At 41.9% G+C, this 16,401-nt stretch overlaps 1 protein-coding gene across 7 annotated transcripts in view; it reads right to left on the reverse strand.

Annotated features, from left to right (window-relative positions):
- The window catches only part of CREB5 (cAMP responsive element binding protein 5), a 258,138-nt gene extending 242,275 nt beyond the window's left edge, over nt 1-15,863 (reverse strand). Inside the window, exon 1 of one of the 7 annotated variants that reach the window (XM_054060285.1) lies at nt 15,747-15,863. Coding sequence is in view for 2 of the 7 variants with exons in the window: in XM_054060284.1 (XP_053916259.1) it covers nt 14,721-14,723 (3 nt within the window). In the remaining 5 variants the exon portion in view is untranslated. Of the gene's footprint in view, nt 1-14,720; nt 14,895-15,746 lie in introns of those variants that run through there. The other 6 variants (XM_054060290.1, XM_054060291.1, XM_054060288.1 and 3 more) reach the window with 6 other exon arrangements.
- Between the last annotated feature and the right edge of the window lie 538 nt (nt 15,864-16,401).

Here is a 16,401-nt window from a genome sequence, read left to right on the forward strand (position 1 = left end):
GAAGGGGAGCAGTAAGCTTCTCGACTGCTAACAGATTTGTAGCTGTAATTTCATCCGCATAAAGCTGACCCTCACACAGATACCTTAGAGAAAAATTAAAATGCATTTTAATTTAACTGAATTCTCCCAACCAGGCTATGCATAAGCAAAATTTAACACTCAAGGGAATTCACAGACTCACAGAATCGTTTAGGTTGGAAAAGACCTTTAAGATCATCAAGTCCAACATTGCCAAGTCTACCACTAAACCATGTCCGTAAGTGCCACATCTACACATCTTTTAAATACTTCCAGGAATGGTGACTCAAAATCCAACTTCTCAGTCACCACACCCACAGGATTCAATGGGCCTTTTTCTCTTTCCTTTCTTCTTTTTTCCTTAAAATTCTCCTTCGTTGACCTTTACTCACTCTCTCTGTATTTACAGCTTCACAATCTTCTGTTTGAGTTTGATAGTTCAACAGAGAGACTTGCCAGACACCAAAGTGTGGGCTGGACACAAAGCTGGGCGCCAAGTAGAACCTGGCTAAGGGAACTGCCAAGCAGGAGTTTGGTTTTATGTGAAAGTCTGCCTATCGTGCAGAGTCTCTGTCGCATCTGAAGCAAACTGTAAAATCCATGCAAACCCTCCTTAGAGCATTAATGCAACAAGAATGGGACATGCACAGTTTCTAACACTGACAAAACTTGAAAATCTTGAGTAAAAGGAAGCATGAAAGCAGATGTGAAGAGAAAGAGACGGCATCACACTTCTTCCTCCCCACACACACCTTGCAGTGCAGGCTTTGCATCATTTTTTTTGCAATTGTAGGTGGAATTCCCCATTAAGCCAGCACGAGGTTTTACACAGATGAGCAGCAGGACTTTTGCAACTGGTTTAGGGAGCAAAATTAAACAAACAAACAGAGAAGCACATATACAAGCTTATCTGACAGAATGGAAATCAGATGTTATTAATTATAGTCAAAACAGGGTAGAAAGAGGAAAGTAATTCCTTTCTATTCTGGTAGCACCTTACTTTTGCGGTTGAAAATTAAAATGCACAAATCCTAATACTGGGATCATTATACTAAATCTCTGTCAAGACTTAGGCTTACTCTAAAAGGGCAACTGTTGCTAACAGGGATGGATTCTACCTGCGGAGGCTGACTTGATGGCTTTTTCAGAAAATCCAAAGCAGATTTCACCCCACCGTCAGCTAGCCCACCTCTGGCTCTGCCCCACCTCATGTCTCCAAAGCCCTCACTAGGCAAGTCTTCATCTTTCTCACTTCCAAAAAGAACCAGGAAACTGACTGCCAGCTTTTCCACTTCTCTATTAGTCAGGATTTGTTTATCCCTCCCCTGCTCTGCCATGCTGGTACATCCAGGCACCTTATGACCTCTTGGTCTCATTCTCTAGGGATCAGTTGCAAAGAAACATTCTGCAAACACTTGCTCATCCAGGCAAGGACAGAGCTCTTACTTTGCCCACAGGGTATAGCTTTTAATGCTAACACTTATTTGAAGGCCAATTTGCTTGGTAAAATACTAGATGTCCTGTTACAAAGAGTTTGAACCAAACGGGGAGAAGCATTTAAAAAAATATATAAAATTAAAAACATCCCCCCAAAAATAAAAAAAGGGCTTGTATGCACGATGAAAAGTAAAGAGTGAGTTTGGCAAACAGGAATATGTCAAGACAATCCTACATGTAAATTCTTACTGAATTAATTTTGGGGACGTTGCTGACACAGGAAACAAACAAAACATCAGGAATCATAACACGCCAATGAAACCTCTCCTTCATCATGCAGAAAGTTGTTCTGAGTTAGCAGTACATATTTTAGCCTCTATGAAAAAAAAAAAAAGAAAAAAGTATTACTTCTTTTCATTTTTCATTTTCTTGTTTGAAGCAAAAATAAGTAACACACATCCCACATTTACACCCTGCTCTCTCTATATACCTTTAGGTATTCTCAAGACAAGCATCGTGCCTGATTTCTGCCAAGGACTCAGCCCCAGCTGCCCATGCCACGCACGTACAGTAGTCATGTGGCAATCAGTTCCCATTAGGTAAACCAAATTTAAATTCGATCTCAAGACAGACCACTTCAGTCACTGGCTGCATGTCGTTGATTGACAGACCGAACAGAAAGTGAAAACTATATTAGCACCAGGTTACTCTGCTTTCCAGCGTTTGGCAATTAGAGGAAAAATCCTTATGATTTATTGATAAGCCTCAGTGTTTTCTTCTCCTGTACTATACATATTTGCATCTGAAAGGTATGGCAGTAGTTTTTTGTAGGTTCTGCATATACAGAAATCATGAAGGAGCAAGATGTGGTAACTGATAGAACCAGACCAAAACAAAATCACTGCTCATTGACAAAATCCCAGACTGTGACATTTTAAAACTCCCTAGAAAGTTTTTTTTTTCATTCATCTTTAGGGGATGTATGCAGATAAAGTGACTAGACATCTTTTTAAAACTGCATTTTAGATATCTCTGGCATCTGTCTAAACTCTCCTTCACAATTTCTCAGCTTTTTGATCACTTCAGGAGAAAATATCTTTTCTGTAAGTTCTAAGATTTACAGTGTCAACTGACAGGATTTTGCAGTTACTCTTTTGACAAAGTGAGATTTTTGCAATCTGTTTTTTCAAATCAGAAAGTGGTGGCTTTTACATCTTATTTTGTTTAAAGAAATAAACAACACCAGCTCTCAATTAGAAGATCCAGAACTCTGACAAGAGACATAACCAAATTACCAATTCAATTCTTGCAGCAGCAAAAGTCATTAGCATCAGTCATGAAGTTCAAATGAAAGGGTCACACAAAAACTAACAGCCTGAAATCCTGTTACACTTGAAGCTGACAGAAATCCTCATAGATTCCAGTGGATGCATCAGTAGGCTACAATCTTGACAGAGAAACAACCTAGAGCGTTTTAATGCATATAGTAACCACTTTTCCAAGGACACATGTTATCTACATATGATCATATCCAGTCATAAATGTAATTTTTTTTACGTTGTAGGGGAGGCATCTGAACTGATTCACAGACGGTGCTGCCAGAAAAGATGGACAAGCCACTAAGAGACTCGACAGCAGTCTTCTAATAATGCCTGCCTTTTACAGAGCCTGACCTCCTTTCACCTTGTTAAAAGCAGTAAGTAGTAAGTAATAGATCTTGTCAAAGGTTACTCTGTAGAATAACCTCTGGAGATATTAGATAGAGGTGTCCAGAGAAATACCACAAAAAGGTGCTGACAAGGAAACCAAGGGGATTATGATTAGGAAGTGTGAATAAGCTAGGGTTTCAAACATACTCAGATTTTGGTTAGAAATGCTGAAGTAGAGGAAGGAAATGTTCTACATACCATCAAGCCACCAAAAACACACTTGAAAAGACAAGTTAAAGAGCCATCACATGGAGATTAAGTACTCCACATGATTTAAGAAAAGCTGCAAGAAGGGCAATTCCACAGTTAACTAGAATAAGCAAGAATTTCTTCCTCCCCGAACCCCAGTATATCTCATGATAAAAACTGAGAAACTAATTTGCTCAAAGGCAAATCAAAATTCTGTATCTATAAAACATTACTTGTTCCTTCAGCTCCCTTTTGATCTATCCTTGAACATTCAAATTAATCTAACCTTTTATCAGAACTTCCCCCAATTAATGCCCAATAAGAGGTTTTCATTTAAGCAATCCACATTTCCCCTAAAGAAGAAATAAAAAAGACCCTAAAAACATAAGCCAGTAGCATAACCCCAAAAGACTATTTCTCCATTTACTCCAATTTCTGAATTTAACTATTATGCAATAACTTAATTGAAAAAAAAAAAATCTAAGGTATTTCTGATAGCATTCTTAGAGCACAGCCTCTACTAAATGTATTCTAAGTGAAGTTGCCATGCAAAGATGTGGTTTCTTTCAGCCATTTTTTTCTGATCCCATCAGTTGATGAAGACAATCTCGCACTGCCCTGCAGGGAAGGCAGTCATCTTCTCCGACTCAGCCAGATCAAACCAGATCAGACCAAGTCCTGGGAAACACTCAGGAGATCTGGCCAGCAAAAGACCTTTATGCAGCCATTTGAAGTTCTCAACCAAGACAGCTTTCCAGCAGCTTGCCCCACCTTACATCTGCAATGTTATATTGCACAGATGAGAACAGTAAAGAAATCCAAGCTCCTTAAACTAAGAGCAGACAAATAAAGATAGATTAACATAAAAATATTTGCATCAACCTGGAAGACTTTATTCAGCACCAAAAAAATAAAAAGATCCATATATGAAAGATTTAGTGCCTTGTTTCTTCCTTATTGTAAGTAAATTTCTAAAGGACATATATCTCATTTTGAAAAAAATGTTGAAATTGAATATTTTTACTTTTTCACGTATTTTCCTCTCCTTTCATTTTGGCTAAAGCTAGTCACAAAATTTGATCTGTAACTTTGAACAATTTCAGGCCTTCAATTTTTTAGTGAATTTCTTCATGTAAAGGTCTTGAGTGAAGACCTTTTTCACCCAAATAAAAGTCACAAACCTGTCTGCACAGGACAGATGAACTCTCCTCCAAAGCCACTGCTTGCAGGACACCCACCTTAACCCTGGCAATTGATACTTGAATTAACTCAGGGTCTGATGGGGCTACAGAGAAACCCTGTGGTCCAACTGTCTTCTCTGTACAACGGCAAGGAAATCCCCTCTGTGCTAAATATGGGGCTTGGCAAGAGACAAGAGGCTCTGTCAGGACCTTGCCACTTTAGAGGCCATCTCACATACACCATAGTTGAGAGCGCAGATGGCTTGAAGCAGAGTTGGTCGTTAAATGGAGAAATAAGCAGCATTTTAACATGGGCACCAAAAGGATGACACTTTTTAAGTATATATTTCAAAGAGGGCTAATAGGAAGGCACTGGGTGGAAGAGGAAAATGCTACCCACAGAATTATAAAAGGCTAAAAAAGTACTGCTATTTTCATTTTCATTTAACTCTTTCACAACTTCATCGAAGATCTGGTATTGCCACAGCACTTGCTTTTACCTTTTTCTCCCCCAGCAATAAGCTACATAACTTATTGCAATTTATCACTTACTATCTACACAGGAGTCTCTCCATAGAAACCAGCTTGCCTAATGGCAGCCTTGGTTTTGCTCTTAAAATGCTGCCATGTCAGGCTATAAACAATCGATATTTTACAAATCGCGTCTCCATGTGATACCTGCCTCTTTTGGGTGCTACAGAGCACTAAAACCTCTGCAAATGTAGATACGCACAGTTTCCTGTCATAGACTGCTATTTTCTAAGCACTGAGGCCAAGTAAGAGATTAGCTAGTAATTTTTCTTGGATTTTCTGAAAGCATCTGAACCCTGATGGCTGGCAATTTTATTAGCGGGGAAAGGCATAAGGTGGCTTCCATTGGCACACCGGCATGTGCCGTGCAGTGCGTCCCACTCCACGCAACAAGCCCGCAGCACTCCCCATGCCACATCTTAGTCTGTTTAAAGAAAAGTGTTTTGTTGAAATAAAAGATATAACAAGGAGATCATCATACACAGCATGCCAAACCAACACTTTGCTGCAAGGCATTGTCAATACATTTAAGGTATCTGAAACCAACACAGCCAACTGACACTGAAAATGAAAAAAAAGTCTATTTCTGTGACTAGCTTGATAAGACAGGCATCTTCATATCTATTACTGTCCTCATTATAAATTCATTTAGCATTAATTATAACATTCAAGATATTTTCCTAAGCTTATTCGGTCCCTAAAAACTTCGAGCCTGATGAAAAGCATTTGGCTGAGAGTGCACTGACTAAAAGCTCTGAAATTAAAACTGGAAGACTGACAGCTTCCATATCGACTGTCCTAATATTTTGGAATACCAGCTTTATAGCAAGAAAAATTGTAAAGAACCAGACAGAGAGAGAGATAGAGAGAAAATACACAATATAGCATCCTAACTGCTACAGAGGGAGCAACGTTTTCCTTGTGTACCCTGCGAGCTCAACTCAATTTAGACAATCCAGTAAGAGGTACAAGTAAAAGGCCACAGTATGGCAGCAAAACAAACTATCTGGAACCCTTCAATTTTAGGGTATAATTAAGTCGATTGACTCATCTGGAATTAATTGAGTTTAACTATTTGTGTTAAAAAGAACCCATCATAATTTTTCACCGAGGAACAAAAAAACAGGCAAGTGGCATGCACATCATTTGATAGCTTATTTTTCAGAACACCTATCCGACTACATGTAGCTGCATTCACTAGTCCCAAAGTTTTATAATTTAACACTGAGGAAAATAAAATTATTCCCGATATTGTTAAAGAAGACTTTCAATAGAATAAAATTCTGTCTCCTTATTTTGTGTGATGTAACAGAGACCAGAAATAATGTTCTCGGAAGCAGAATTTGTGTACTGTTAAGTTATGAGCACAGTATCAGCTCTTATTGTCACTCTTCATGTTGAAGGACTCCTTAAGGGCTACAGAATTAGAGAATGTACTTTATTAGCTCTGTATTGAAGAGATAGAGGGTATCTCGATCTTGAACAAAGAGTGCTTTTCTCCCAAGAACTTGCTAGGAGTTTGAAATAATGAGGAATTTTAAGTTTCATCTCAGCAATTTTACTAAACTTTGGAGAAAAAGGACACAATGCTCCTAGTCACCGAGTGCCCTCAATGCCCATTGACTTTAACGGGCTTGAGATGGGTCCTTCTTTTAGTTGACACAGCACCTCACAGAATTAGATACAATCTCTTTCTCCCAAAAATGTATTTTTCATGCTAGCCAGCTGATTTTTATTTTGGTTTGACTAAAGGTGAAATTAATGTGGATGGTGTGGTTCTGACAACCTCCCTGTCAAATTTTATAGTGACTTCTCATGCTAAAACTTGTTTGTTTTCACACCATCATCACTGATGATCTCAGCACAGCAGCGCTCCGAGAATAATGGTTTAGTCAAACGCAATGCCAGCAGAAGGAACATAAGACAATGTGTGCTTATATAGGGCCTACATAAATAGTGCCTTTTTTAAATGTTTGGCAATGAAATAATAGTTGTAGGTTTGTTTCATTTTTTTATAAATTAACCTCTGGATTGTAAAGGGTACAGAGAATCTGTCCACACCACAGTCAGTTATAAAGCCCAAAACTTTTTGGTTCCATGCTCCTACAAAAGATTATATGCACAAGTTGCCTGTTGCGTGCCATTAATAAACAACTGTAAGGCAATACCCTCACACCACACGGTTTCAGTAAAGTCAATGGAATTACACCAATTTTAAAAATTACAGAGCTGACCCCACATATCCTGGGTCAAATGAAGAAAACTGGAAGTCAGTGTACATGATTCGGGCTGGGAGAGGCAGGGGTTGTACACTGGACACCATCTATTTACCACTCTTTTCGATGTTTTGGGTTTTTTTTAATTCAAAATCCCCCGATGATTGTTGTTCAAAAAAAAAAAATAAGAAGAATAGCTCAGGCAGTGATGAGATTTTTCCCAATTTCTGAAAGGTTTCATCTGCTTTCACTTGCGGGTCAGTCCAGGAACTGTGCGGGATGCTTGGGTGGCTTGGGTCTTGCTTTCCAGTGCTGCAAACAAATCAATTTATTTAAGCCACAGGGCTACACTGCCTCCCCACTTCTTTCCCCTCCATCTCTCTTGAAAACATACACAAAACTCCACAAACAAAACATAACTGGAGTCTAAGGTGTTACCCTCAATTCACAACAGCATCATCAAGACTGAAAATACCCATCACATTTAGGAGCAGAATTATATCCTGCCATATTTAACTGAAAACGTTGGTGAGCTTTTTGCCTGTGTTGTGTGAGCCTGAGTCCAGAGTGGTGACTGTCACAGCAAAAGAGACACAGACAGATAGATGATGGAGAGTGCAGACTGCGCACCCACACATAAAGCGCATGAGAGGAAGGAGAGTGCACGGAAGGAATATTAATTGAGCACAAAATAAGTATTCTCAATATCCCCCTGCCTCCTTAAAAGTAGTCACAAGATGAGGAGAGCTACAAACGTGTTCATCGGGAGAAAACCGCCGTCCTTAACGTGACATGTCAGGCTATTACTTTAATAATGGGATTTGCACAGCGCACAACTGATAGGCTATGTTCAGAATAGACCCCGTGAATCTAATTTTCTTCTCAATGAGTGTTACAGCAGTCGGTAACTCTACGCTTTCAATACAGTTGCTCCAGATTTGTATCGGGGTGAGTGGAGAATTAGGCTCTACTATGATATTTTTTAAATCCACATGAATGTAATTCTCCTTATCCAGTCATAAAACCCAGGGCTCTTTTGATCCTTTCTACTTTCATAGAAGGTTACTTAGAGAAATTTGTCTTTTAAAGATTCGCATCAAAATAGTTAAATTACTGCTTTCTCTCACTTTTTGTGATAAACCAGCAATTACTCAAATTTAACCTATTTTCACGCTTGAGTCCATGTGCTGCTTTATTTGTGCTGAGGAATGAAAGAGCAGTATGAGAATCGTAGAAAGTGGTTTAGTTTTTACATCATTAAGTTTTTCCCCACTCTCTTTTTAAAATACTTTTTTATTGCACATCCAGTAAAAAACATACACTGTCTTTATTTAATAACAGATATAAGATAACCTTTAAGCACTACACAGATGCAGTTAAAGATATAGCAGTGAGAAACGAAGGAAAATTCCTTAACTTATTTGTAACTTCAGAATCTCTTGTTTTCCTTCATATTGCACACTCTGGGAAATTATGGAAGTCTCTAAAGATGCTGATCTTGATCTCTTCAGCCTTAAATAAAAATGTGCTAATGCTTTCTCCCGCCCCCCCCCCCCCTTTATTACCAGCAAAAGGAGCTTCTTTTTTTTAAGTCACAAAAAGGGAAATTGTTGTGGTGGTTGAAATCCTAACAAAGCCTTACAGATTTCTTCTTCCTAAAACATTCACTCAGTAACAAAATTAAACAGTAGGTAATAAAAGAACAAAGCAATTTATGATCTTTTTTTATATTCAATTGCTCAGGTTTTAGTTTCTTCAGTCTATATTTTACTCTCATTCTAAGAAAAGAAGTTTCCTATAGGTAAGGTATTGGTATGTCCAAATTCTAACGCAGACAGTGCTTGTTTCTGGACAAGCACAATTCCAGGCTCTTTGCCATCACACATTCAGGTCACCTTTGGAGTTCCTGCTAGGCTCCTAAAAATATTTAGTAATAAATTCATTCACTGGCCTGACCAGGAGCAAAAGCAGGCCCAGACTACACCAACCAGCTAAAATCACTTCTGAGTAGTACCAATGGATATACGAATTCAGAATTTGAAAGCACAATGTAGTACTTACTGTTATAGCTGCTCCACACAACACATCCTAAACCTAACGTCAGATTCCATTTATTGTGCTACAGAGCCCCCTGTGTTGAGCATTACATATTAACTAGCATTACTTATATTTGACCAGAAGAAAAAAAATCATATTTTATATCTAGGAACCACCGGTCTATGTTAATTTCCCATATAAGCCAAATTAATTTCTGAGTATTTGCAAACAGCTCAGAAAAAAAAAAGCTGGCTACAAACAATCCTGCCTTACATGCAACAGAAGAGTAACTGGAGGCACAAGCTCACAAAGTAAACTGGTAAAAAAGCCACTTCTTCCTCTAAATTAGAAAAAGATCAACCTAATTAAATACATTTCTCTGATATCTCTGGCATTGAATTTAGGCAGTGTGTTCAAGGATGACCAGTCTAAGTTCAGCACATATCTGGACAGAAAACTTCAAAACATGCAAATACACTGAGATTGGGACCAAGCACTTCAATTGCATCAAAATGTTCATGGTGCAGGGGCACCTGAAGAGAAGGTCCTCGGGAAGGAAAGAAATTGAGATGTCAGCAAAGAAAGATGTTGAAGAAAATACTGCAAAGGACAAAAAGTCAATAGAAACCGTTGGTGGAGATTCTGTGGGGTGGAGAGCTGAGATCAAACCATGCCCAGTTCTTCAGCTAACAGGGGTCTCAGTACCCTAGTGAGAGTAATGAAAACATTCAGAGCCAAAGAAAAGCAGAATCAACTTCCGATGCTGGCAAAGGTAATAAAGGATTTGTAGTATTTTCCCCCAATTAAATTAAAATCTCATTCCTCCTGGCTTCTTCTAAAGACGTTGCTGATTTTATCACCTGCTGAGTAGAGCTCTCTGGCCAAGCGGGGCTGCACCCCACACCTTCAAATCACCTTAGGTGAAAGGGTGTCACGACAGTGACATGAGCTGTCTCAAAGGATCAGATTATTAAAACTGCACACCTAGATAAACGTTGCTGATGACAACGTTTCAAGGCATTTATTTTGAAGCTGCGTGTGGGACTGACTTCCTGAACAAATTCCCCAAAAAAAATACGAGACGGAAACAAGAACCAAAAGCTAAACATCTTTTAAGCTAAGGAAATTGTCATAAGCTTCCAATGTTTTACTTTGAAAATCCTCCAGCCTTCAGCAAAATCCTTGGAAAATCTGTTCATGTTTATAAAATAGTATTTGATATCACCATCTAGAAACCTACAAACCAGTGCAACCAATCCTTTCTCAACTCTCTAAGGGCAAACAACAGCTGCATCTCCCATGTGACGGCTAGTAAAAAAATGATGATTCTCAGTATTTTTAATTACAGAGTAAAATAACACCTTAGTGGAAAATAGAAGGCGTACCATTATATTAAAGTGTCAGGGTTATCCGTTCAACCTGAGCCATGATAGGAGCAAACAATCGGTGCACAAACCAACAGAACAGCTCCCTGGATGTAACAAGACACAACAGCTTATCTGCTTCAACAAGTCTTTTCACCACATCCCTACAGTAATTACTTTATATATGTTATGTTCTGCTTGTTATGTACACCTGAGACAAATTAAATCATTTCTTTGATTACACATATAACTAGAAAAAAAAATATTTCCATAACAGCATTTTGGTTTTACAAAGTCAAATCTACAAGAGCTAGTTTCTGTACTTACTGCTGTAATATGACTAACATTCAAATACAGCATGATAAGATATTCCCTGAGATCATTGTTTTGTCTGTCAGAGGCTACTACACCTTAAAAAACGTATATTAGTACAGCAATACACATTTTGGTAAGAGGAAAAAATGTTTTCATAGTTGTTATTCCAAACTGTTGCTTCAAATTTGCAATCAACTTCAATCATTTCTCAAGGCAGAATAATGCAAAAGCACTAAAAATACTTCTTTAGGGCTAGAATCCTCAAAGCATTATAATTTGCTGAGCAGAATATATCAGCAGAATATATTTCCCCTGGAAATCGCGGAGGGTTGAGGTGCGGGTATTAAATAGCATACAGCGTGGAGAGAGGGAGAGGACAAATGCAGAAATAATTGACATATTGTAGGGTGGCAACAACCTACCAAGTTGTCTGATCGGCCCTGCCATTAGTATTTACAGACTGACAGAATCTCAAAGGTTTTAAAATACTTCCACTAGGACTCCTACGTATTCATTGCAATGACAGTTTATACACAAAAGGTTAAGGCAAAACAAATTTGGTTAGTATGAGATAACCAAAGCCAAACCAAAGCAAAAAGAATCATCAGGACATATGAAAAAGAACTGAAAGACCTGTCGCTTTATACACGTAACCGTATTCCAGCAACTCAATCTACTGAGTAGAGTTTTCCTGTAACAAGTTACAAGAAAGGTCAGTTTTGCAGGCCTTGAGTAAAATTACCATTTTGTTCCAATAATAAATCTAAGGTCCTTAATCATAAAAAAGAATGCTTTAAGTAGAAACAGTTTTCCTCTTCTTTTATTGCAAAATCTTGTCCAGAAAAAAAACTTCTCATAAGAAAGGGTTCATAGGAAAGACAGTCACTGGAATTAAAATTAAGCTTGAAAGACGGCTAATAATAGGTATGAATCCGCAAAGCAACAGGTTTATAGAAAATCCAGAAAGTTAACTAACAGGTATCGGAGGCTTAGGACAACAAGGATTAGAGGAAAAGTCTCTGATACAAGAAATTGTTTTAAAAGTAACAACAACCTTGCAAGAACTCTTCCAATATTTAAGCTACTCGTGTCTTGATTGGAGGCACAGAGACAGGTTTTTAAAGGGGGCCACAAGCAGACAAGTTAATAACCAACTTTCAAATCGTTCAGCAAGACTTGCTGAGCTCACAGAGATTCTGCCCACACAAAGCTGAAAGGTTTAGTATGTAAAAGCTGCCTTCTGAAGGCACTGCGAGTTTGCCTCTCTCTTATCAGCCCCAGAGTGAACTCTAGCTCTCACTGAAACAATCTTTTACAGAAGACTCCTCTGCAGTGCACAGGATAAATGTGAGCAACTGAAGTGTATTTCAGGTTCTCAAAGTGGAACATGAAATTAAAAAGTACCTATTACGCCTGTCTGTGAAAGTTGTCCTGATAAAGGGTGATATGAATAAAATGGTACGTACAGTCTTGCTTCTGTCTTTTCTTTTGACCTATATGCATAGTTGGCTTCCCTTTACATTCCCTGAGTTAAATTAACACAGGTAGAGTTCGACAAATTGAAGCTGAACTATTAATGGCTATTTTGGTGAAGGAAAAAGGGTTCTGATCATTCTAAACGTGTAAAGTTTTTAAAATACTGTAACTTCAACTGCTGGAAGAGTGCCATCCAATATTCAAGAGTGACAGACAGAGCTTATTACCTTTTTCACATGCAATTACAAAACTTTTTGATTTTAAGCATTAGTCTCACTACTCCTAAGGGCCTCCTATTAAAGATGTAACAATAGGAGACTACAGCAGTTTCTTTTTCATGCCATAAGTTCATTATTTCTATTTCCTGTTTCACTCAAGTCTTTTATTTAAAGTTTTGAAACTTTGATGCTCTCCACAGATGCAAACAGAAATCCCATGTAAGTTAACAGGACAGTAGAAACATCCTCAAGTCTTTGGACTGAACTAGATACCAGTCCTTCACAACCCACACATGATAAAGAGTAACGAGAAATCCCAGGTTAGTTATCCTAAAACCAGATTCCTTACCATTTCCTGTAGAGTACAGTCACGTCCAAGTTGTTTCGTTCAACCACTGCACCAACTGTTCTTTCTTGTTAGTGACTCTAACTCTTTATTAAAGAACACCTCACTTTGCCAGTGACAGCTGGGGGAAAAACTCCCGAGAGCCTTTAGGCTTCAGTAATTAAGGCCATCAGAACTGTACTTCATTAATGCAGTATAAAACAGTTCAGTCAGGAGTTACGTCCCGGGCTGTAGCTATTTGCCCCTCTCTCGTTTTCTCCTTCTCACACTCACCATTTCTTTCAGTAAATGAGACTAATTTTTCCAGTAGCCATTAACTCACTAGATTAACTGACGTGGAAAATGTGACTACAAACTCGTAGCACTGTCCAGCCTCTAACCTAGCACAGAATCAACTTTCTTGTAAATGTTGAAGGACACTTAGCAAGCTGCTACTTGCTAAGTTCCTAACCCAGCACTATATACTCAAAAAGAACAGGACTGCGCCATCTAGTTAGCTGCCAGCAGGCTCTGCTCTGCCTGTTGGGAGCGGATGCCTCGGGATGCAGGGCTTTAGCACTTGGGAATGTTCAGTTTCTTAAAGATTGAATCGGGTTTGTTTTTTTTTTTTTTTTAAGTAAAATATCACTACTGAGATAATCCACATCTAGTGGATATGGGAAAATTTAGGCTATAATAGCGCAGCGAACTTCTACATCTATCTTTGATTTACAAGATAAAAGCAACTTTTAAATTAAAGAGCCTTTCTGCTAATAGAGCTTATTATGCCAGAGACAGGAATGATTTTCCTAGAAAGTTGTCCCTGTGTGCATGCCTATTATCTTTGCTTTCCCCCTTCCACTAATGAGCATTTATCTAAAGAGCCTGTTAATCCTCTGATGTGTGCTTCTGGTCAGAGGTAACAGTTTGAATAAAACCGCTAATCACTTATCACTAATCACTGATCATTAATCACACTTTTCCCTAGTGCTTTGCGACCTGCACAGCTCCCTTTAGGATTAAGGAGTCACAAATAAGGATTTTAGCTATTTTTGTTATAAAGAATTTCAAGCTTTTGATACAGACAATCTCATTCACCGTATGAAAGTTACAAAACACCGACTGGGGACTCTCAACACTGTCCACTTCTCTCCTGAGAATAAACCAAACCCTTAGGAAAGTGTACCACCTTCGGCAAAATCCCCCCGAATTACGCTCTATTTCTGCATTCAGCTCTCACCTTCCACCTCTCAATTTTCTTGCAGCCCAGTTTCTGGATTATTTCTGCACGACAGTTTCTTAACAAGAAAGTTTTCCTCCAGCACCGTTACCTGACGCGTCCGAACGGCCGAAGGAAAGGTTGGTGCGAACCAGCGCGGGGATCGCGCTGCCAACCGCACGGTCTCAGGGAAAACCCGAGCAAGATGCGTCGCAGTAATTAGCCTCCTTCCGTTCAGGCTTTAATTTCATCTCGCTAAACACTCTTTCTTACTGACAATCTATGGAAAGCTTCTAATCTCGCTGCTTGCAAGATTCCTAATATCGTTCTGAATTTTTTTTAAAAAAAATAAATAAATAAAACAAACAACCCCAACACACGGACATTTCATTTTTTCCTTTATTCCGACCCGCATCTTTGAACGACCTCTCTCTCTCTCCGACTGTAAAGCATACATGAAGCCCTGGAGACGAAGGATCACTCACCATGCTTGGACATAAATAAGAGAGGAGCAGGAGTTTAGCAAGTATCCCCCTTACACTCCCGAAGCTCTTAATGGTCCCGAAAACTTCGCTGGGGAGAGAGAGACCCCTGTAAGAGAGGACAGTGGCGGGGAGGGGGCGCGGAGCCGGGGAGAGGAGCCGTGGGGCTGAAAACGGAGAGCGGGGACCTCGAGCATCAGCTCCGCACCGGCCCACACGGGGGAAGCGCCGCGCCCCGCTCCGCTGCCGAGGCTCCAGCGCCGCCGGCAAACTTGTACAGAAGTTTAGGGGCGGCGGGGCAGCGCTCCAGCGAGCTGTCACTGCCGGGGGCCGCGGCGGCGGGGAGACCGCGGCTCCTCCAACGGGAGCTGCGCGGAGCGGGGTCTCCATCGCACCCGGGATAGAGCGGAGCAGGGAGCCTGCCCGCATCCCGGAGCGGCACGGAGCGGGGTGCCTGCCTGCGCCGCGGAGCAGCTCGGAGCCTGCCCGCACCCCGGGGCAGCCCGGAGCGGGGTCCCTGCCTGCACCCTAGGACAGCTCAGAGCGGGGCGCCTGCCCGCACCGAGCCGGGGTCTCTGCCTGCACCCCATGGCAGCACGAAGCAAGGTGCCTGCCCGCACCCCAGAACGGCACGGAGCAGGGTGCCTGCCCGCACCGAACGGGGTCCCTGCCCGCGGCACGGAGCGGGGTCCGTGCCCGCACCCCGAAGCGGCCGCCCCATCCCATCCTATCCCCCTCTCTCCCATCTCCGGGAAGCGCCGCGCAGCGACTTTCCCGAACTCCGCGAGGTGCGGGAGAAGAGCCCGGACGGCTGCCCCGCACCGCACCGCCTTGCCCGACCCTCTCCCCGCACCGCCCCGGGATCCCGGGCAGCGGCAGGGACCGTCGCTGCCGCCTCGGGAGCAGATGCGGTGGCGGCAGGGAGAGGCGCGGGGGCTGCCCCTGGCCCAGCCGCTCCCCGCGCTGCGGGTGCGCTGCGAACGCGCCGGACGCCTCCGCGGGGGCAGCCCCGGATTTTTAGGAACTTACCGCCCGGCGCGGCGGGGACGGGACCGGCAGCGCGGCCGGAGGAACCACGTTGGACTGAGGGACGGTTACAATACGTTCTATTTAGAGAAGCATTACATCACCCTCCGTGACGTCACGTGGGATTCCTGAACTTCTAAATCATTGCGGTCCGTGCCGGGCGGAGGGGACGGGGGGGGCGGCGGGGTGAAGGGGAGGGGGCCGGGGCGGCGCTTCCTCGGACCCGGCCCCCGGCACCGCGGGGCGGCGCTGAATCAGCCTGGAAACAATGTCCCGCCCCCCCCCCCCCCCAACCGGCCGCGGGGTGCGGAGCTGGAGGTGCGGGGGGGTGATCCCGGTGTGCGGGTCCCCGAGCCTTCGGGGATGGAGCTGTGCGGGCGCTGCCAGTCCCGGCGCGCTCCTCCCGAGCCGCGCTCGGCTGAGACTCGGTCCTGCAGCCCCAGACTCGTTGGTTTGAGTTTTTTTTACCTAGGACGTGGTTAATAAATAACGCAGTGTCCGAGAAGGAGCCCTGTGAGGATGCATCTCCACCCGCTTCAGGTGTGCCTGGTCCACGTGTGCCCATCTGCTCCAGGTGTGCCTGGTCCATGCATGTCTGCCTGCTTAGGTGCACCTGGCCCACTCATGCCCACCTGCTTAGGTGTGCCTGGTCCATTCC

The sequence above is a fragment of the Cuculus canorus genome, chromosome 2 (assembly GCF_017976375.1).
Source record: "Cuculus canorus isolate bCucCan1 chromosome 2, bCucCan1.pri, whole genome shotgun sequence".
NCBI lineage: Eukaryota > Metazoa > Chordata > Aves > Cuculiformes > Cuculidae > Cuculus > Cuculus canorus.